The sequence below is a fragment of the Micromys minutus genome (genome assembly GCF_963924665.1).
Source record: "Micromys minutus genome assembly, chromosome: 2".
Taxonomy (NCBI): Eukaryota; Metazoa; Chordata; class Mammalia; order Rodentia; family Muridae; genus Micromys; species Micromys minutus.
The window spans coordinates 1,183,356-1,207,736 of record NC_137971.1 but is presented as its reverse complement, the minus strand read 5'-3'; the positions used below and the strand labels follow the sequence as shown (position 1 = coordinate 1,207,736).

The 24,381-nt window shown below is 40.3% G+C and overlaps 1 protein-coding gene across 2 annotated transcripts in view; it reads right to left on the bottom strand.

The window, feature by feature from the left end:
• Window positions 1-1,988: 1,988 nt before the first annotated feature.
• The window catches only part of RAB11FIP2 (RAB11 family interacting protein 2), a 34,708-nt gene continuing 12,315 nt past the window's right edge, over window positions 1,989-24,381 (bottom strand). The window contains exons 4-5 of one of the 2 annotated variants that reach the window (XM_080912020.1): window positions 7,961-8,006; window positions 1,989-2,304 (exon numbers count right to left, since the gene is read on the bottom strand). In XM_080912020.1, coding sequence (XP_080768146.1) covers window positions 2,077-2,304; window positions 7,961-8,006 — 274 coding nt within the window. In that variant the 3' untranslated portion in view covers window positions 1,989-2,076. The remainder of the gene's footprint in view (window positions 2,305-7,960; window positions 8,007-24,381) is intronic. The other variant, XM_080912021.1, reaches the window with a different exon arrangement.

Here is a 24,381-nt window from a genome sequence, read left to right as displayed (position 1 = left end):
AGCCCAGGTCTCTACTAGACCAAGACTCTAAGAAGGACACACTTGGCTAAAACATGCTGTCCCTGAAGACAGCTGTCATAATACTGGATGCGCAAATTTGGGTGCTTTAAAAAGCTGTAGAGTCTCAGCAATGTCATGATCAAAATACGCCAAGAATTTGATGGCATCTAATAAATGTTAATTTTAAATGGCACCATTTAAAAAATAATATTTTACCAAGACTTCACATGGGAAAAATCAGATCTACCTTAGACTTTAAAAGTTTATTACAGAATCATTTCAATTATTAATTAAATGGAAGAAAAACTGATTATAAAAATCCGTTTTCCTTCTCTACTTTAATTTTAGAAAAGTACTTAAGTTTGTATTTGGGGAAATATTCACTTCAAAACCCATGTTTTTTAGAAGACCACAGAAACTCAGAAAGTATAGATAAGGGATTTTGTGGCTAAAAAGTAAGAAAATCAGAAAAACTATAATCCCCTGCTTTCATTTGACTTCAGTGAAGTCTAACTAAAGTGATCAAAAAAAAAAAAAAAAAAAAATGCACCTCACTACGGGCTATGGAATGGCCCAGCCCCAGCCTCTGTAGCCGGTCTTCACATCCTCAACTCAGATAGACTGTCTACTTCAGAATATCAGCAGCAGATCTACAGTGTTCTGATCTCATTGCTTTTCACTTTAAATTTCAGAATAATTTTATACAAGCACAGAAAGCTAACCCACAGAAAACTGCCATTCTTGGGAGGCAGGCTTAAACAAAGACTCCCATAGTGTGACATCAGAAAACTGCCATTCTTGGGAGGCAGGCTTAAACAAAGACCCCCATAGTGACATCAATCCTCAAGCTGGATGTTGGTAGAAACCTGCTCTCAACACTCACTGTTGCGATCAGTCTTTGGTTCAGGGCTCAAAGGCAACCATCTGTTCTATTAATGAAATTGAAACCAAGCCCAACCTTCATTCCTAGAACTTGCTGTTGCCTTGGGTTATCAGGCAACAGACAATTGCCCCCATCCCTCAGCTCATTTTCAGAGATAACTTTGCACTATTGTCTCTGCCCATGATATACAGCAGAACAAACTGTACTACCCTATCTATCTCCTGCTCACACTTCCCATAAACGCAAACACCAGCACAACACTGGCTGAAGAAATCCATGCTTCTATGAAAAGAATAAAGAGCTCTCAATGTTGTCATTCCTGGAAAAGAGACTCAAGATCATTACTTTTGGGGACAGTAGTTGGGATAAAGTTAGAAGCTGGAGCTGAATGTAGTGAATACCTTTAAAATCTGGATTTGGAGAAACAGGAGTGGGTTGAAGTAGCTTCTCCACAGGGGCAGGGGGCAGGGGTGGCCCTGGTGACAAGTGGTCCTGGGTGTATACTGCAAAAGCGTATTTTAAACTATGAGATTGATATCTAACTTTAGAGGCAACCGCTTGTTTTTAAATGTCATAAGAACACACGTGGATATGAGGTATATGCATGTACTTTATATACAGAAACACCGAACATACATAGTCATGTATGAGGAACTTTTTTTCAGTAGTGTTTATAATGAGCAGTGTTCCTGACACTGAGTGTGTCTGTTTATAATGAGCAGTGTTCCTGACACTGAGTGTGTCTACAGACTGGCTTCTGAGAATCCAACAACATACCGATTCTGCTATGTGGAATCTATTCCTGAGGAATAACTCATGGGCTGCTGAAGATATTTCCAGGCAGGCCTATGGCAGACAGGGGTCCAGCACCAGCACCCAAGCGATGCCAGAGAACTGCTCAGTCATCCAGACATGGCTCATTTTCAGTTTAAGAGTTGAGAGTATTTTACCCACTCCAAAGGTTACTCTTGATAATACCTGTGAGTATGAACAGGGCTGACAATTCTTCCCAGTGATGGAGGGGAGGAGGTGAAGCCTGACTATGCAGTCTCTTCCACTGACACATCCTTACTCTCTCTCTCTCTCTCTCTCTCTCTCTCTCTCTCTCTCTCTCTCTCTCTCTCTCTCTCTCCCTTCCTCCTTCCCTCCCCCCCCTCATTCTTCCCACTTATGAACAGTCCTCTTGACTCCCACTAGCTATTGGTGAACTTGCCAGCTTTCCTGGATGGCTCATAGGGCACTCGCAGGATGCTGGGTGTCTCTTCCATCACCCTGACAAGGAGGTTGTCAATGTAGTCCTCTAGCTCACGGATGTGGGTGTCCTTCCTCCGAAGGAGTTCTTTGTGCTTAACCAGCTCCTGCAGCACCTCTTCGTAGGTCAGACTCCGGTATCCCGCCGTGGCATCGAAGGGATTGTTGTCCTGGAATGAGATGCAGACTTGCTTTAGCAGGCAGCACAAAGACACATACATTCAGGGCTACTCAGAACTTCAACATCTGGCTTTGCTGAAGCTGATAAAAGTTTTTCTCTAGCTGTAGCTAGAATCAGGGTAAAAAGTTCCTAGGTGCTGCTCAGTCCCTGGCAGGAAGGAGAGCAGACAGACCAAAAGCCTGATTCAAACTCTGCACCGGAAACTCCTTAGCAGAAAGCCCTTGGTTCCATCCCCAGCATACTAGAAGGGGCTGGGTAGGACATGTTCTATAGTTTCAAACCACAAATTAGCCAATATAATGAAAATAGATTAAAACACCTGTAGGAATCTAGTCAAAGGACTGCCAAGAAGCTATAGAAAACTGCACATATGGACACTGTCCCCACAGAATTGCTTTCTGTGAATGTGGATTCACTTCCATCTGTGCTTCTTTATTGATGATTCTCTAACTTGCTGAGAAAGTTGAAAGGCTCCTGGAACTGAACCAACAAGCACCTTTCACAGGTATGGCTTCTGCCTTAGCTGACCAGCGTGGTGAGCTGAGTCTTCCTGAGCAACGGATGTTTTCACTTTTCATAAGTCACATCCATCTGTTTGATGTTGTTTCCCTATTTTGTCCTGTTACCAGGAAGCTCAGAGCTCAGCTACGGCCACATTAACACTTCTGGTCAGGACAGATACATGTCCTCTCATCTGACTTGTAACTTAACTCATGATATTCAATAGGTAAGGAGTCAAACAAAAGCACAGATGCAACCAAGAGAGTCTTGCTTCAACTTGTTTTATTCTAACAGCATCATGACACTGAAATCTGAAGAAAACACCTTGTGACAATGAAGATGGGCCTTTAACATTTCCCTAGATTTCAACTGTCCTGAGATTTAGATTTCCGGTGTATAAATGTCTAGATACAAAATAGCACATTTTATGCCTTTAAAACCTAGTTCTATCCCTACACCCAACACTTTAGGATGATTTGTATCACTTCCTGCCAAACACTTCCATTTCACTTTAGGAAAAACTAACTAGAATATTGAGGAACCTGTTTTCTTGTTCCTAAGGTGGACTCATCTGTCCAGCAGAGGATTAGTGAGGCCAGAGGAATGCAGAAAGACTTGTTCCTGTAGAAACTGTGTCTTCCTCATCATCAGCATCACTTTGATTGTTGTATGTCTAGCACTTCATTATAAGCTCTGACTGCCAGACCCCAGGGTAGAAGCCTAAAGTGACACTCTAGTCCCTCCAATGTCCCTTCTTCCTGGATGTACAAACTTTAGGCTGATAACTGTTCAGAGTTCGGGTAGTAACAGCTTGCAACATGTTTCACAATTTCCAGGCAGAAACTGGCAGTAGGGTGGGCATGGACAAATTGCAAACTAGGGCTCATGGTCCAGTGACCTGTCACAGGCCAGGGAGGCATGACCAGAAAGCATGTCTGAGGGAAGAGGCTCCGTGACTCCTACTGTACCATCAAGCATGGGCAGGGTCATCTTTGAGGATTTGTAGCCTTGTCCTACAGAAAATAAACCATTGAAGGTTTCTAAGCAGAAGTGAATCACGTCTTAGCTTTTCTGCTTCAATCAACTGTAAGCAGAAGTATCTCCGAGGCAGGCAATGTTCTGGGAAACTGACCTGGCAGCTATGGATAGTATCACTTGGGAAAGCAGAGGTTACTTCCAGAGCTGCTGAAATACTGAGAACATCAGTTTGGGTGCTTTAAAACCCTAACAGCCTCTATAATGCCACAGTAACAATAAGCAAAGGATTTTTTAACACTTAATAAACATTAATTTAAAATGGCACCATTAAAAAAAAAAAAACAATGCTTCCTAAGACCTCAAACAAGAAAAGTCAAATGCTTTACTAGATTTTGAAGTTTGTCATAAACTTTCTTTAACAGAGTAAACACAATATTTAAGGAAAGTGAATTTAAATTCTGTGCGATATACTTCAAACAACTGAGTTTTTCGGTTAGAAAACAGGAAAAGTTGAAAATTTCTGAATTAAATTACTTGTGCCCCAACATTCCATATGGACAATTTTAGAGCAAAATGCTGGCTTTTACCCTCCCTCTGGAGTCAGTAAAGCCTATAACATAATGCACTGGCCACTGGCTGTTTAGAGTTATATTACAAATTAGTTATGTTCTCATAAAATATACATTGTATTATGCATTTTCTATAGTAAAGACAAGATAAACTATAGAATTTTTAATTTGTCAGAAATAAGCTAACCTGTGTACTTTAGCACAAGTAATTCTATATAAAAATGAGGCAGGAATCAGGCTGAGTGTCACATTCTTTATCTAATGAGACAAGGTGTCCCCCAACCTTTCAATTCTGTTATCTACTTAGTGATTATTTTTCTGATCTGTATTTTTAAAAATAATAAAGTCCAACTATTTCTAAGAAAATATTTACTGGAAAGTCTAAGAATCATGGGAGTCACTAAGTTGAACACAGTGGGCTGTTACTTACAGGTGTCTGCTTTTAGTTTCTTATGAACTTAACATAATAGCATCTGTTCAGATTCTCTAATTTTAATCAAGTTATATGTAATTTATTTATATAATTAATGTAAATTATATGAAAGTGCAATGATTTTTCAAATTTCAAATGATAAGATGGCATACATTTAAAAATTACTTACATGGTCAATACTATATCAATCATACTAGTTAATGTAGCTATTTTAATGTTTATCTTAAAACAATGAAGATAAATGACATGCCCAAAAAATTCCATTATGACCTAAGTAGTCTGAATGCCAAGACAGGAATCATCTAGTCTTGCAAGATTACCTCGTATTTTAGAATAGAATACTGTTCAATATTCTACAGCCAAAATGAACGATGTACAACACATTCTTTACCTTCCTCACCCCAGCCTCCTTCCTAGAAATACATTTCTATTCTTAGTAAAGTTCTGCCTTCTTTACAGGTGAAAATTTTACCCAAAATTCAGCATCAAATTTCTCAACAGAAAAATATCTTAAAGACACATGTACCATAAACTATACTCTGGGAAAAAATTAAAAAAAAAAAAAAAAACTAATACAGCTCGGGCTTGGTTCCAGATTTTATTCAATTTTTGAGAACCATACAAATTTCCTAATTTTAGGTATATGATTTTTAATCCAACATATTACTATTCTCACACACATTTATAACATTGGAAGAAATAATAAAATTAATATTAACATAAATGATGTTAAATGTTTTCTGGTTATAAAAATTAGTTGGTTTAAAGAGGAAAACTCTCAAAAAAATACAAATTTTTTTTTCAAAAGGTACATTTACTAATATTCAGGGACTGAAAATTTCAACCTCATAACATGGATCAGATGCAGCCCACAATAGGGCTGCCATTAATTCAGTATTTTGTCCCCACACTTCATAGACAGCACACAGTTTAAAGATGTTTTCCTGTTTTGACACTTAATATAAATGTTTCCCATCTCCTTTCTTTCACAACTAATCCTGCTTTTCTATTTCATGTCTCCTAAAAGTAAAGTCCCTTCTACAGACACAAAGATGGAGGACTGGGTAAGAGAGGAACAGTCCTCTATGAAGATTTTTAACAAGAATTTAAATAATGAGAATCATGTGGAAGATTCTCAGATGTATTAGCTATTTTTACCTTACACACAATCTAGCCTTTTAAACTAGGAAATTATATACATATGTGTGTGTGTGTGTGTGTGTGTGTGTGTGTGTGTGTGTATGTATGTATGTATGTATGTATGTATATATATATTACAATATTTAAATTCAGACAAAAGCAAATTATCAAGACTCAAAATAACTGAAGATTTAAAGAAAGGTTGCCCTGGTAACCAAATATTGGTGAGGTCCTAACTGACATCCAAGGCAACTGGAGGAGAGAGGGAGGAGATGAAGGCTGGCGTTCTCAGATCATCTCATTATGGTGTAATGAGGACTCTGCTCTGGGAACATCATCTCAGCTACTTTCACATCCTTTGTCTTCCTCTCTTCATCTCCCTTTCAGTTCTTAATTAGGCCTTAAAGAGCTCACACTGCCCTTTCAACTGGCTACTGCTCCTGCCTAAACACCGTGCCTCCACAGACAGGTGTTGGCACCAGCATAGCCGACGTACAAATCTAATTACACAACACTCCCTCCAGAAGGAGAGAAAATAACTTGCTGGATGTCTATTACTGAAGAACTTCATGTAAATTACTTCAAACATCTTGTAATCTTCAACATAAAAATTGTTCAAATAACTTCTTCTGAAAACTGGTCTGTAAGGACTCTTTCTCCTCTTAATTGTATCTCGCAGTACATTAGCAACACCTAGTAATCTTTTAGCTGTCATTTAAAATAGTTAAATTCCAGAGAAAAACAATCACACATCAAGGATTCTGTTATCACCTTTAAATCCTTGAACTAAAACAATTTTCACATTTTATTTCTTTAAAGATTTCTAAGGATGTTGTAACAGCGATAAATTATAAGATTTGGAAAAGTACATCTATAAGCACACAGAAATTGTAATTAAGGTTACCTAATAAACAATAGCTACATGTTAAATCAATTTTTGATGTTGCATTTCGTTTGAGATTAAGTAACAGCTGATAGAATTCATTTCACTATCTGATGAAACACTGACTTCACATATAGTCTGACATTGCCAGGAGACTGCCATATTATAAAGACAAGTATTTATACAACATCAAAACTTAGAAATCATTTGTATAGCACAGCAAAAGCATTATCTAAAGTCCTGTGCATCTACAGTGTCTTCTAAAATTCTTTAAACAGACAACTGTACTTAAAATAGTTTATAAGATAAAGACTATAGCCCCACCTTGACTTCATTTAGACAAACAAATACTAGAAATTATGATATGCAATTGCTAGAAAAAAATTTAAATACATCTGGATCACACATATTAAGGGCAGTTGGTTCAAACAGCAGCCACTGGCCTCTTTCTGTTACTCAGTGAGAATGTAGTTTCCCCCAAGAACATCTGACTGTATTTTTATAAAGTGATTTATTTTCCAGATCAACAAATTTAAGACGATTCAGACGTAACTGAATACTACAATACAATCCTGAATTTCAGGTAACAATGAAACAAAGGTAAGCTATCTCAACAATTCTTGCAAACTATACACATCCATTTAGTTGACTGCGGCCAATCCTGGGAAAGATCTGGTTTTGTCTGATGTGGAAGACAGATATCGGGAAGCATTTGTCTTTCCAAAGCCTTTCCTGATAAACTTTGGTCTCTCACCTCACTGCTTCCTACTGAATATTAGCTTTGCTCTTTATTCAATTCCTGTCCCAACAACAAATGTTAGCTACTTTTACAACTCGAATGTTGACTCTGGCATACAACTTTCACTTTAAGGTCACGTTATAAACAAACATGTATATCCTAGATCAACTTTCAATTATAAATGCCCTGCCTTGGGCTGTCTCCAAGCACATACAGAAGCCACATTCATGTGTGTAGTAGAGGCAAAGTCTCAATTTCACTTTCTTCTTCCTCCCCAAACCACCACACCATCCAGCATTGTTTCTGCCACTGAGATGTCTAGGGAGACAGAGGCATGAGGGGACTATGCTAGGGAAAGACAGGCTTGCTTTTTGGTAATCTTGTAACCCTTTGGTAACTTACCGGGATTTTCCTGAGGTCGTCACTGCTTGTTGGATTCATATGAAAACTAAGTAATAAAGCATAAAATAAGGTTAAACATGGCACAGTCTATATGGTAAAAAACAGAAAAAAATAGAAACATTTTAAGCCACACTGCAACATGTCTGTCTAAAGTCCTAACTTAGGTAAGTGAAATTCATTTCAAGAAGCAGAAGCAAAACAGAATTTACTCAACATCCTTAAAGCATTTGCAGGTTTAAGCCCTGAAAAAAAAAACCCTCAAATATTCAGAATCAAGGAACCATAAATCTTAAATATACAGTCTCTAAATATCTTTAAGCATGGTGACTTCACCAGTAAGATACTTCATTAAAGTAGTTCTTATAATATGATCCTCATCATATGTATGTATACACACACCTCAACCTTTTTGATAGATTTCTGTGGAAAGCTGAGAAAATTTACGTTTGGAAAGGTTATAGAATAAGAGAGAGATCAGGCACCTTTTGTTTAAAATGTCAAGTGTATTGGAAAAAATTAACTTTCAAACCTTACCCTGTCAATGAGAACGAGTCCACAGTAGCAGAAATAATTTCTGTCATTAATGCAATTTCTAAGTAGCTAGCTTTCAAAATTTAGTCAGAAACAGACCAAAACAGATTCCGTCCACTTCGGGACATCACAGCAGAGTGCCACAGCCACTTTCTCCTCTGAAACATGCCCATTAGGAAGGAGGCTACACCACAGCAGAGAAGCTCAACTTCAAAGCCATCGATGAGTAAATGTTTCATCACTGCTGCTCCAGAGCAAACCAGACCCAGCATTTAAGGCACATACAAAGCAGATTAATGTCCTGGGACTCTCTTTATTCTACATATTTTCCCACTGTCTGCATACTGCACAAAAATTAGACTCCTAAGACTTCAGAAACTCACTTTTAAAATTTTGACCATGTGATAGAAACTGTGGATGCTGGAAATCTTTTCTGAAGCACAGCCCTGGTTACAGGTCCACATCATATTCCACAAAGCTAATCCTAAAAGGCACCATGCATATAGGACCACACATCAAGAGAATGTGCTATGTAGTCAGGGCACACTCAGGTTTTCACAGTCAGATTACAAGCACTGGCTGTGGGCCTTCCTTTCCCAGGAGGTGAGTCTGTGGAAGCACTTTACTATCGGGGTAGGACTGGGTTACTAGGCAGACAAGCATGAGACATGTGCTGAGACCTTCAGTACAGCACTGACAGGCTTATGTCACTGCTACATTTCCCTGTCCCTGTATGCCATTTGCATGGTGTTCTGCAAGGTCTTATACCAGTGTCAGAGAACCAGACATGCCTCAAAACCCTGACAAGATAAAAAATGGTAAGAACAAAAGTCCCAAAGGCAATCATTAGAGTTGCCCGGCACCTGCAGCCCGGCACCTGCAGCCCGGCACCTGCAGCCTGGCACCTGCAGCCCAGCACCTGCAGCCCGGCACCTGCAGTGTTCTACTATGGCAACTGCTGATGGTTTCCATTTTCTACAGCTCTCAATCCAAGTCAGTGTAATGAAGGGGCCAGCGAGAGACAGTAGTGCCCCCTTGCTTTCATGGACTCATGGCATGTTTTCTGATAAGCAACACACTCCACTATACCCATCTCTACTGGTGGACAGTCCCATGTGTAATATGATTTACATGCAGGGGTGTCAAAACACCAAAGTGCTCAAGAGCAGAGAAGGAGCAGAGGGCCTTGCAGATGGGAGAGAATTCACACTGTGCTCTACCCATGTATCTGCTGCTTTGTGACCTTTTAACAAGTCACCTTTCCTACATCCCAGTTCCTTCATCTGAAACACCATAATGGCAAAAGCATTTCCCAAACAGGACTGCTGTGGAGAGAGAAAATGAACCGAGTAATGCAGAAATCAAAGATCAGGAAGAACATGCCCATACATAATCTCAGGCCATTGGAGGTACATAATCTGCACTCTTTTAAACTCTTTTTCAAAAATAACTCATTTTCATGACAATTAATAGGGTTATGTGGTACCAAATTCTATCTTCCATAACTTCATTTTAAACATAAAGGATGTGAGGCAACTTTAAAGCATTAGTTATAAATTCTTCCACTGCTGACTAGTGGAATCTGGCTCTGAGATTTGTCCTGAGGTGACAGCCCTGTGCCTGTTTCCTCTTGACAAATCTTTGTGAGTCCTAATTGTCAAGCTGGAGCCCCAACATAAACACTCTGAATTAACTGGCTAACCTCATTTCATTATGGAATAAAGCCTTATTCACAGGATGTAGAGGTAGGGTATCCCAAAATTCTTAGACTAAGTGTGAAAGACATATTCCCTCACAGAATTCACTGAAGAAGGCTTTATTCCTGGGAATGTAGGACTTGAAGACTCCATGAAAGACAGAGCGGCGTGGCTGTCTAGAGCACAGCGCCGGGGATACTGTGCTGAGTAATGAGTGATGGGCAGTGGCATCAGTTAGGACTTCAGAGCACAGCATGCTGGTTACGATGCCCCGAAGGCGTCTCCTACGGACAAACTCAAGGGCCTCAGACAATCCACAGGGCAACAGGCATGTTTCCCAAAAATGCTGGTCTCCTCTCAATGACATACTAACATTCCACATTTAGGGTTCTGATCTGTTCTGTTCATCCCCAGGAATAAAATATCGTGACTATATCCACTCAGCAGCCTGTGTCAGAGAGAGATTGTTGAACTAAGGAATAACAAAAGCATGGGTGTTAAATTATCAAGAGAACTTTTAAGCACATTTAGATCAAAGATTTTAATCAAAATCACAAAGTACTATGCAGTGTTAAGTAATTTTTGCTCAGGAAGGTAAAATAAAACTCAAGGACCTGAGAAGGAGCTAAGTATCATTGGGATTCTTGACACTGTCAGGACTGGGCAGGGCACTCAGGCAGCAGCCCAGCCCCCTTCCTTCTCTGTACCTGAACATGTGCTTCGGTGAGCTTGCCTGGGTGTGAGCTCGCCTATGAGCTCAGGTCCCTGCTCTGTACCATGTGCTAAGTGAGGCCCTGACACTGCATTGTCTGAGAGCCAAAGGCTGAACTCTCCATTATGGTCTGCTTTGTACACACACATTGACATGTCAAACACATGACCAAATCACTCATTCATGGCTGACTTTTTTCATGTGTCCTTACATGGGGAAAACAGGAGTTAACTGAACTGGATTGAATTAGTGTGGTGCAAACTAAAATGTCTCTATTTACTGAAGTGTGGCACCAATTTGTGATATCTCTTTCTTTGAACTGGTGTCCTCATGTCAGACAAGATATTGAATAATACAATTCGGCTGCTCAAGTGAGCTGCTGACAAGTTAGGGGGCTGGAGTTTTCAATCACGTAGAAAATAAACCTGGATATGCTCATGGTGAAGAGGGAGTCTGTACAACTAAATTCCAGAATTTATGTTTAATCTTAGAGAAAGACCCAAGGAAATTTGATGGAGCCAAAGGGTTCTAAAGTAATTTTTAAACAGTTAAGTATTTTAATTTATATGTATAAACATATTTTAAATAGGTAAAATGTCTTAATCTTATCACAGTCAAGTGTTCAGGTAAAAGCATTAGTATTTTTTATTTGCAAATCCACTTAAAAATTCTGAAAATGTATTTGTAAGTAAACTTTAAATGTAAACTATTATGCATTTTAAGTATTATTTTCCTAGAAATAATAAATTTTCCTATATCACTTATTAATTTATCTTATAGTAGAGTAGCAAGTAAAGAAATAATTGAGTAGAAACTAGAACCTGGGTTACACTAGTCTTCCTATAGGCACTAAAATAAGCCTTTCTCTATGAAATGATGGGCCCAGTTGCTACAGTAATAACTTGGGCTTCCAGCAATGCTCAAAATGTTTTTCTTTTTGAACTAAGCACATTCTTTGGCGAAGGAAGCTCAAAGACAGGGGAAGACCTATTCAGAATGTTAAGCTTAAAATACTTGACTTGTCAAGAGAACAGAACACCTGAGAACAAAGGTCTATTACAACCAGAGGAAACTATTCAACCCCAAGCTTCAGGATGAAGCCTTCCAAGCAGGAGGCTATCACCACATGAGCTCCTCTGTCCAAGGCATTCAAGTCAAGTCTTAGACCTCCTACTTCTCTTTCCAAACACCATCACTGCTCAGATGACAGTCACTTCGGCCTACAGCTTGATGCATTTTCTTTTAATATGTGAATCCAAATTATTGACAAAGTCCAGAGATGTGCCACCTGGCAGGGAGAGGGGGCAGTTTCTTCAAACACTGGCCAATAGCTTACTTACTATGTAAAGGAAGCAAGTGTAACTCTAAACCATCAAAGGAGCATTTCTGACAGTAATTACTTTCCAAGGTCAGCATCCTTTTGATCTTGTCCTTTAAGTGAATGGAGAAGGCTCTAGGGACCTGAGCTTCCCTCAGTGGCATGGGCAGGTGGAAGGAGGCTCTACAAGAGGCTGTTATGCATCATTAAGTCTGTAACACATGAGAGTGAGAGAGAAACTCTCTCTCCCTTCGCAGCACTGGATTGGTGTAGTCTAGAGAGTGGAATGAAGACACCAGCCCTCACGCAGAAGGAACTTACCCATCCACACTAATCCCCCACAGCCCATCACTACTTCTTTGATGATAAACTCCTTTTACCAGGACAACTGTCTCACTTTTCCAACCTTTCCTTCCATTTCACCAAGGGCTACTCTTTCTTTTTGAGGCTGTTTTCTGTACAGCATGCCAGTCTAGTTCCTGCATTCCCAATGCCCCTTTCACTGCTGCCTTCCTCTTTTTGTCCTTGTATGGAGAATGTGACTATTTCCTAGATAGCAGGCCAGACCTTTCTCTACTTCACTTGGATGGCTTCACGTTTCTTGATACATTAGCTATAACTACATCATGGATGAATGACTATAATATTCTCTCTCCAACTTCTTTATCTTCCAGAATACTGGGCTTATGAGTTGTCTGGGTACACATTCAGATCAAGAATCCTACTGTACCTCAAGGTGAATGCACCCGAACCTTCACCTTGTCATTCTGTACCACCCAGCTTCTGCACACCCACATGAAGCAGCAGCCATCTTTAGCAGGCACATCTTGTGAATCCATCCTATGGAACTAAGCCCAGACCTCTCACCTCCTTGCTGCTCTGGGTGCTCCTTTCTGATCACAGGACCACAATTACACCACTCTTCATTCAACCTTACTCAATCTAACTAAGGTTCTGATGGCAGCATCTCAGGTGCAAGCCTAACCTCATGATTTATCTGGAAATTCTGCTTGAATAATGACAAATTCTTTAGACAACTTTTCGATCCCACCACGTTTTGCTCAGCTATTTTTCCATCCAAATGGCTCACCTTTCAGTGCTAAAGTACAAGACACCTTCCTGTTCATTTCACATTTTTAACTTTCAAAGAATTAACATTAGAAGAAAACTGGAAATAGATCTACCTGAAGACTCAGCAATACCAACTACTCTTGGGAATATACCCAAAAGATGCCCAAACCCATGCCACAGGAGCACATGTTCCACTATGTTCACAGCAGCTTTGTTTGAGATAGCCAGAAACTGGAAACAATCCAGATGTCCCACAACAGAAAAATGGATACAGAAAATGTGGTTCATTTACACAATGGAGTACTACTGGGCTATTAAGAATGAAGACATCCTGAATTTTGCAGATAAATGGATGGAACTAGAAAATATCATCCTGAGTGAGGTAACTCAGACCCAAAAGGACATGCATGGCATGTACTCACTAAGAGATGGATATTAGCCAAAGAAAAAAAGTACAGAATACCCAAGATACAGTCCACAGAACTCAAAAAGTTCAACAAGGTGAAGGGCCTAGGTGAGGTCACCGCAGTCCCCCTTGAGAGGGAGAAGAAAGCAATCACAAGGGCGGGGGGGGGGAGAAGGGAGGGACTGTGATGGGGAGGGGAACATGATCTGGTATTGAGTGGTAGAAATAGACTGCAGTCCTGAGGGCCAGCAGAAAGAATGGAAACAGGTAACCTCAGGAGGTAGGAGGTTGGGCAGACTTTCCAGAATGTACCAGAGACCTGGGAAGTGAAAGACTCTTAGGACTCAAAGGGAAAACCCTAGATGAAATACCCTACAATGGAGAAGAAAAACTTGTAGAACCCACCTCCAGCAGAAAGACAGGGCATCAAATAAAGGATGGGTCAAAACTCTGACCCATAATTGTTCTTGTCTGAATGAACTGCAGGGATGGAAATGGAGAAGGACCTGAGGAAAAGAAGGTCCAGCAACAGACCCAAAGTGGGATCCAGCTCAAGGGGAGGTCCGAAGGCCTGACACCGTTACTGAGGCTACGGAGCGCTCACCAAAGGGACCTGTCATGACTGCCCTCCAAAGACCCAACAAGCAGCTGAAAGAATCAGATGCAGATATTTGCACCCAACCAATTAACAGAAGTTGCTGACCCCTGTGGATGAATTGGGGAAAAGTTGGAAGAAGCTGAGGAGGAGGGCAACCCTGTAGAAGGACCAGAAGTCTCAATTAACCTGGACCCCTGAGATTTCAGACACTGGACAACCAGCCAAGCAGCATACACCAGCTGATTTGAGGTCCCCAACACATATACAGCAGAGGACTACCAGGTCTGGGTTGTCAGACAAGATGCACCTAACCCTCAAGAGACTGAAGGTCCCAGGAAGTTTAGAGGCCTTGTGGGGTGGAGTGTGGGGACATCCTTATGGAGACAGGGGTGTGGGAAGGAGGTATGGGGTGTGGAACAGTGAGGGGAATAAAATCTGAAGTGCAAAAGAAAAAAAGGATTATTTTTTTTTAAAAAAAAGGAGAACATTAAAAGAAACAAGCATGATAATTTTTTTTTAAACAGCAAATTGTAGCCCAACAGCTATTTTCTCTGAACCTGGCCTAGAACGAGAGCTTCCCATGCCTCTTTGCTGGAAGCTACTTGAAGAAATCGAAATCGTATCTCATTAACCTTTCCAGCATTAACTCCATCACGGTGTCTATAGCATGGCAGAACCATTAAACATGAACGCTGAATGGCTGAATGACCTGTTGCTACTTAGTGTTTGATAAAAATTTGTAAGAGCCAGGATGGTTGACTCTATGTCTACCTACAAGACAACAAATCTACAGAGAAGAGGGAACTTCAAATAAGAAAATACCTCTATCAAAGTGACCTATAGATAAGCCTATGAGGCATATTCTTGATAAATGATTGTTTTGGGTGGGTGGGAGGGCCCCTCCTACTGTAGGTGATACTGCCCTATGGGCAAGTGGTCCTGGGGAATACTAGAAAGCAGGCTGAGCAAGCCACAGGGAGCAAGTCAGTAAGCAGCATGCTTCATGGTGTCTGCATCAGTTCCTGCCTCCAAGTTCCTGCTTTGAGTTCCTGCCCAGCCTTACTTTTGTGAGGGACTATAAGCTGTAAGCCAAGATAAATAAGCACTTTTCTTCTCAAATTGTTTTTGGTTATGGTCTCTATCATAGCAATAGAGAAGCAAACTAAGACAAACTGCCTGTAAGGATTGACATAAGATTCAAACTAATGGACTTCCAATAAAATTAACTTATGGTTGGCTTGTGAGCACACAACCTGCCATCACTTCAGCTATCTGACCAAAACACAAATTAATTAAAGAGCCCTCTAGTAAACCTTAGAGTTACTCCTTTGTTTCTCATTTCATGTTCCAGAGATGTTACCCACTAAGAGTTCAAAAAATTGTTAATAATTCTCTTCCCAAAACCCAACAAATTTTTATTGACATAGCCAAAGATTATTCTTCACTAATACAATTCAATTATAATTATGCTTGTTACACAGGCAAATAAACCTGAAAAGACGAGACGTAATAGCTTGTTTGCTTGCTTGCGTCCATTCTTTCTTTTTTTCTTTATATGAACAAAGCAAGTAACAAAGGACTAAGTCAGATTAATGACATAGCAGCCCAAGGTACCACATGCTCTCCCCTGGGACTGGGCACACTAAACACTCAGGTGTCTGTGGGGATTAGCAGCAATTTGCTTATTAATATTCCCATGGGGTATCTTTTAGGAGATCTCAGAGGCAAGACAATTAAAACCCATGGTCAGTGACAGCAAAGGTCATGGACAGTAAATTTAGACTTGCAGTTTTTCTATAATGAATATTAGCTCTGGTGAAGAAAGGGCTAGAACACTAGGACTTATGGATATCTACCAAAAAAGGCATGCTCTGAGACTTAATATTCAATCAAGTTTATTAACTAATTACTTTTTCCTGCAGAAGAAAAGTAACACAAGTTATTTTAAAGACAGTCCAACAATTCACTGATTTCCATATATAAGCCCAGTGGATGCCAAATCCCACTCCTTTAAAGCTAAGCCTCTCAAACAGTTTTCTCTTAAGTATCCTTAATACACGAGAAGAATAAATCCAGCAACACACACACAACTTCCCTGACATGTCAAGATGAACTTGAAAATTCAGGCAGTTTACTCTGTAATTCTATCATGCCTCTCTTGATGTAAGAAGGCTCTTCTGTCACTGGGAAAAGGCAGTGCTTATCTCTGTGACTGCTCTGAGGAAACCATGGCCTAGACTTCTAGGGTCGCACACCCATGATTAGTGGTGGCCAAGGGAGGGAAGGTAGTCCTTTTGCATTCAGAAGTAAAACAATAAATTAGAAAGAGTAATGAAACCAGGTTAAAAAAGGCCAGCGGATTCCACACTACTGTTTGCCAAGACACAATTTTAGACGTGGCCAAGACAAGCCCCATCTGAGAGAAGCTGTGATGGCCTCTGGTTTCTAGGAAGGCTTCTGGTGTTCAAGAACAGCCTGCAAGGAAGATGCTGGCCCACGAGCACTCAAGGGTCCAGCCATCTCTGCAAAACCTTGGAGAAAGGGTTGTTCATAGTGGTGAATTCTCAGAGCCCCTTTCTTGGTGACAAAAACAAGAGGCTCCTCTGCTAACTGCAGAACCACAGCCGTGGGAACAATAAGAGAGTTCTACAGCTAAGCTCCCAGGCTGGGGGGAAAAAGAAACCCAAGGTGCACACAGTGACCAAGTTTGCCTCAGTGGGTTATAGAATTTCATGTCTGTCTGAAAAGAATATAGTTTCATATAAAAAGGCACTCTTTGCCCCACAGACATATGAGCACCCTCGCTACAGACCGCACACTACTCTATCCTGCTCAGTTTTTAATTCTGCTTTTATTTTATGTGCACTGGTGTTTTGCCTGCATGTCTGTCTGTGCGAGGGTATTAAATCACATGGATTACAGAGGGTTGTGAGCTACTATGTGGTTGCTGGGAATTGAACCTGAGTCCTCTGAAAGTGCAACTAGTGCTCTTATATACTGAGCTAGTTTCCAGCCCCTGCTCAGCTTTTTCTAAATGTTTCTTCATTTAGAAAACAGTAAAAACATTGGTTCCCAAGAGTCTAACAACAGCCACTAACCAATGCTAACATCAAAAGACAGCTGCTATAACTAACTAATGCTAACATTTAAGCTTCTTATGCTACAATAACTTTGACACTTTTGGGTTTCTGTAAGTTTTATATTGAAAATTACTCTACACCACATGATACTTTTTTGTTCTGTTTTTTTGTTTTCCCAGAATCTAATATTTCACTTAAAGTGTGGCCTCACTGGTATCTTTTGTGTTCCCGTGTCTTCCTACTAAGGCCAGGATAGCAATTTTCCAAATGGGATTTGTGCACTTCACTCCTGTCCTGAAGAATACTTAACTCTCTAGAGAACTAGGTGCTAAAATCAAACTATGACATAGCAAGTTCCCCGTAAGCCAGGCCCATCCCACATCTGACCTGTGATAGCTTTAGACACATCAGGCCCTGGAGACCTTTAATGAGTTTTTTCCCCTCATCAACACCCTTTCTCTATCCTTTTTCATACACCCATCCTTTGAGGCTGTTAAATCCTCCTTTCCGTTATTTTCCCAGACTGACTAACTCTGCTCATTTAAACTTCTTCATTTTCTGTTGTTGATTGGACACAAGGTCTTGTTATGTTGCCCCAACTGGCCTCAAGCTCATGATCGTCTTGCTTCTGTCTCTCAAATGCGAGGATTTCACATGTACAGACTAGGCCTCCTCTAACCTTTAGTTTTTATTTCCAATAGCACTTCCCAACTGCACCATAAGTTATTAGGATAATTCCAAATTTGAATCCACCTGCCTTGAAGACAGACTCTGCCTTTTATGTAGCTTTTTTTGATAGGTTTCAAATATCAAACAGCAATGAAGAGAAAACCATCATAACCAAGTGAGGGCAAGAATCTTCACCACTAAGTCTGAATAAAAGCACCTTTTGGAACTCTACCCTGTGGTACTGTCTAAAGCAGGCCCATGGGGGATGACATTTAAGACTTGGCTGATCCTGTAAAACACCCATAAAAGAAGCATATTTCACATTTAATTTCTCATTTGATATTTTTTCTGTTCAAAAAGAAATGTTTGTAAATTCTAAAAACACAACAATGGCATAACATAAAACGAGTAATTTCTGTCCCACTCCTGAAACGGTGAGCAGACCTGAGTTGACGAGACATACTGTGCTGCCATGGGTTTTCTAAGGCAGGGGCTCTTTCCAGAGGGCTCTGGAATGTTGGGAATTCTCAATAGACATCCTTTATTCTTATTATTATCGCAGCTGAAGCTGCCTTCTTTAATCAACTCTAATATTTCTGTCAAGCAGGGAGTATATTCTACTAGGAGTACCTCTATCTAATTCAGTTAGCACCTCTGTTAAATGTTCTATAGATCTGTGAATTGAACTCATAGGGAGAGTGGCCATTTCTGGGTGATGAGTCCAGCACCATCCTCAGTACTTTATGTACTATGTTAATCTTGTACAACTAGGTTATCCTATTTGACAGTGAAAGGAAAATGTACAAGGCCCAACAGCTTTTTACTAAAGATGCAAACCCAAACCTGAATCATAACTCTGAACTTGTACTTATCCCATATTCCCCTTAAAATATTCTGTTCATAGTACATTGTGAAACCCTTCACTGAAAAATCAAGTATAACCCTGAATCAAAGCAAGGTTATTTCCACAATGACAGACTCACAGGAGTTTAAGAAGGGCAACATCTATCTGGAAGAGCCAGAACAACATTTCTATGTGTATAGTCATTATAATGATAAGATGAAAGCACTTTAAATGCACAAATCTTTAGTTACTGAAGTTTGCATTCTATGTTCAAGAAAGCCAGAGTACTCAGGTATTGGAAAATAAACTTGTAAGAACTGCTACTGTGTTCATATTAGCATGCTAGATTTGATTAAAAACACATAGACCCTATTCTTAAAAACAAAACCTTAAACAGACAAGGAAACACCCACCATCTCATGATTAAAAACAATAACAAAAACCCTAAAACCTCAAACCTCTCCATCAAGAAGTCTAACACATGAAATCTGATTCAGAAACCACTAATCTAACACTGTTCTACAAAAGAAAACAGTTTCCAAAAAAAAACACCGTATCTTATCAAATTTAAGAGGCATTCTGGCCCGGGGAAACAGTTCAGGTGGTAAAGTTCTTGCCCTGTAAGCATAAGGGCCTGAGTTCTGATCCCCAGCACACCACAGAAGATGAAAACATCCCAGCATGTGCACCTGTGACCCCAGCACTATGCACAGAGACTCCAGGGCTGGATGGCAAGTCGTCTTGCCAAATTGGTAAGCTCTAAGTTCAGAGTGAGGTCTTGTCTTAAAAATAAAAAGTGAAGAGAGATTGAAGAAGATACCCATTGTTGACCTTCAGTGCGTGCACGCACAGACACACACAGACACACAGACACACAGACACACAGACACACAGACACACCATGACTTTGGCTTCCTCATATATGCACACACACTTAGGAGATGTCATTAGACTTATTCCTTTTTGCCTTTTTCTAGTTCTTGGCCACTGTCTCACTCAAAGGCTGGAGAATACACAGAAGTGTTTCTCAAAAGGTGCTCCCTTTTCCCCACCCTCACCATCACACAAACAGCATCAAAGCAAAACTGGTTATCCTAGCTACAACTAACTATTCATCTCCAGCCTCAGTCATCCCCTCCCCATTTTCTCCCACAGGCACTCCATGTTAGCTCTAGACTATAGTGTGGGTTAGCCTCCTGTCTCAGGAGTTACAGGCATAGGACAAAAAACTTAGCCTTCTAATGTTTTTGCATCATGCTAGGGAATGAGTCCCAGCACTTCCCACAGAATAGTCAAATATTCTACCATGGAGCTATACCCCAGCTAACTGGCTGTACTTGTTCATACAGCAACTTTCTCTAAAGAATTCTTCCTCTCTAAGAGCAGCCAGTGCTCCTAACTATGAGCCATCTTTCCTGACCCTTACCACATTCATTTCAAAGTTAAAGAAAAGCCCTGGACTGTAATACAAGCTATCAAAGACATGTCATACCACAACACAACTTAAAGTGCTCTGTAAGCCCAAGCACTTTGACCTTATGCAGGCAGACAGCAAGTCACATAGCAGCAGCAGCAGCAGCAGTGGGAAGCTATAAGCTCACAATCAAACCACTAGCACAAAGCAGAGAATGTGAAATAGAGTAGGTGAGGCTTTAAGCTTTCAAATGCTGCCCCTGGTTACATACTTACTCCAATAAGACTTCACCACCTGAACTTCCCCAAATAATGTCATCAACAAAAAGTATTCAAGTATCTTAACTGATGGGACATAGTCTCACCTAAAACACCTCATATAGAAAATACTTAAAAGAAATGTTGAAAATAATGATTCCAGAATGAAATAGACACATATTCGTCTTGATGGCCTACAGAAGCTGGACTGAGACAGGCCATGCAGTGTTAGAAACTCATTAGACTTTAACCTTTGCGGGTACATTCAGGCTTTTCACACGAGGACACCAAGTCGTCCTCAATGGCCATGCTTAGGAACCACACAGTCTGTTAGAAACAGCTCCAGAGCTTTTACCTTTACAGCTTTGAGTCAGGCCACACTCACTGCCGCCCTTAGCCTATGTGTCCTGTGGCCACTAGTTAGGACATACCTTCCAGAAAACAACACATCTGTAAGAAAATGCTTGACTGGCAGTTTTCTGATTCAAAACTACAGACAGAAACATCAAATTACATAGGAAATAACCAGACTAAGTGTTTGCAACTAGGAATAGCAACTCTTAAACGTGAAGGTAGCAGAGAGCTGAATAAGAAACCCTGGCTAGGACGTCCCCAATACAGTCTTCTCTGTGGCCAAAAGCCTGGCATTTTAAAGTCATCAGAGGAGCAAGACGATCTAGAATAGGCGTTTTTAGACAAGAGGCCACAAATGGAAAGCATGCTGCACCAGGTGTTTAAAGTACAGAGGCGTACATAGTCTGTCCTGAGGAATTTCATTCTAACTACACAGCTCAGAACCCACATCAGCAAACATCATCCACCTACATCCGTAAGCTCTCTACTTCCTGTTTACAAACAAATAATTCTCTCAAATATTACCTTAAACCCAGAAGCTTAGGTGCTGATTTATAAAAGTTAGCATGTTGGGATCATTGGAATCAAACCGTCCTACTTCCCTGTTGGAAAGCTCCAGAAGACTTATAGGCTCTATCTTGCATCTGGTCATATCGTAACGACCTGCTCTCTGTAACTATCAGACTCACCACATGCTATCCTGTGTCCAGTGCCTAAGAGCTCGTTAATTACCTAAACTATATCTCCATAGGTCTTGTTAATTACCCGTCTCCTGTCTCAGAGGACCTTGTTAATGACTTGTACAGTCTCTCTAAAGAGGTCCTAACAACACATTAAAATTAAAGATGCTTTTCTTTTAGCACCTGTCAAGTGCTGTAAATTGAGAAATTTTCACATCAGTTTATTAGCCTACAGTAGTTTTGTGGGTTTGTGGTATGTTTCTTCCTTTCTTCTCATACATAATCTCTTTGTATATTAATCTCGCATCTTACCAAAAAAAAAAAAAAAAAAAAAAAAAAAAAAAAAAACCCAACAAACAAAAAAAAAAAAAAAAAAAAAAAAAGGAAAAACTTAGCAAAGTTTGTCTTTTTATTACAGAGCTTTTTTTTTTTTTTTTTTGGTTTGTTTTCAATTTTAAAACCATAAATATCAATTTGCATTAGAGAGTTAGCAAGGAATGGCATGGTTGGTATCTGCAAATTAACCCGATGGGAGATGCACCAATTAAAGAGACCATATAAGGAGTCAACGAGTCTATGGATGGCTAAGGATAGAGAAGTTTCAAGTCATCTCTGGGGAGTCACACACAAGTTCTAGTCAGTGCTGTGGGAACTAACCACACCCACACCTCTCCCTTCCAATCACTATCACGTGGGAACTCCTATAAATCCCGGGCCACTAATGGATTAAGGGCTCTAAAAGTTTATATCCTTAGTCTCATCAATGAGGCTGCAGGGTTTCAGCTACATAAGTGATAGAGGGATTTTGAGGGATCAATGGCTAACAGCAAGCCATCTTTAGACATACATGACAAATGCTAAATATGTCTACCAAGACAGACCTTATGCACAGTAGGGTTTACAATGCTAAGGACTGCCCTCTCTCTCGCTCTCTCTCTGTCTCTCTCTGTGTCTCTGTCTCTGTCTGTCTCTCTCCCTCTCTCTCTCTCTCTTTCTCTCTTTCCTTCCCTCTCTCTGTCTCTCCCTCCCTCCCTCTCTCCCTCCCTCTCACTCACACATACACACACACACACACACACACACACACACAGATGCAAACACATATAAAAGACATTGTAAAGGAAGATATAGCAACTAGAAATAAGATTAATTTTCCTTAGGATAACTGTTTACTTTTTCTCAAATAAAATATATGTGACCTTATGTTAACAGTCCTTTTATGGGCATATTATAGCTTGCTGATAATGGCTACATGCAAGAGTTTATGGTGATTCTTGCACTGTGTGAATTAGACACACATTCTGGATAACTAATTTTTGGTAGTTCTAATAATGATGCGACCCAATCACCAACAGGAAGTGACCAGTTATGAGGTGGGGAGAGAAGGGAAGGAGGAATGGAGAGCTACCTGATCTCAAAAGGTAAAGTATAATGTCAAGTGGAACTTAAAAATATTAGTGATAAATATGTCTTCATCTTAGATAATATTTCTATACTATCCTAAAAAAAAATCTAGTCTGTGCTTATTGGCTAGAAAGATCACAGGAAAGCAAGAAAGACACAGGACTAGAAAGGGTAGGAAGGATCTTTGACAACCAAATACATGGGAAATATCTGACCTAGTAAAATGAAAGATCCCAGGAATAAAACATAAAGCTCACTACCAACTTTAACAGCAACTAAGCAAGGGCTGCCTAGAGCTCAGAGCTGCAATAAAGCAGAAAGGAAGAAAAACATGTTTTCTGTGCCAGTCACTGTTTCCAAGACAAACACAAAATGCCCTGAATTATTTCTTGCACTTTGACTTCATTAGCTCTTCACATGAAGGGGGTTTTATTATAAATGTTTTTAAAAGCTCAAGGTACTATCCTGGTGGTACAGGTCCATAAATTCAAGGTCAGTCTGGCCTGCAGGCTCACCCTGCAACCCAGTGAGACTCCTCTGTCTCACAATGAAAAGGAAAAAGAGGGCTGAGGACACAGCTCTGTGATAGAACACCTGCCTAGGATGTAAGAAGAGTCGGGTCTTTTGTTGGTTTATTTTGACTTTTAAGCAAGACAGCCATTCACTTTCTTCATGTGGCTAAGAAATTCCCATAACTGAATAAAGGTGTTACTTTCTAGACCCCTTAGGAAAACACACATCACAGTGTACGCGTACCATTGTTTCAATGGACTAAGCATGCATTTTGAGTCACTCATCACAACTGATGCCAGCTTTCATCTGTGTCCTGACCAACAATTCACCCACACTACAAACACCAATCACAGCTCAGCCTTGTCCTTAGCAACCACTACAGCTCAGGTGCTGCCTACACACTCCAACAGGGAACCCATCTTCTACTGTCTGAGAGTCTGCTTCAGCTAAGCTGACTTCCCTGCTATCTTAGGTAGGGTCCACTCAAATCTGAGTTTATCAGTTTAACTCCAATCCCCAGTTGTTAAAACATGACTATATATGACTGCAGGAATACAATTTAGATCAGTAAGTTTTAAACCCAACAGGTCATCAAATGGGGAGTTTTGAAAACACTGATTTTCTTCAAGGCATGCTGATGAAAAGATTCATATTTGCTATGAAGGGCGGTCCAACAAACCACAGCTTAGAAACAAAACGACATAGGAACCAATAATGACCAACTAGACACAAGCATCTGATGGCAATTCCAACTTCTCTGTCAGATCAAATCCAAAGGTTTTGAGAGCATGAGTCTTTGGCATTCTGGCACTTCTTCCTGCCTGAGCCCAGGGAAGGAAGAAGGCACATGGTTTACAGCATGCTGGGTAGAGG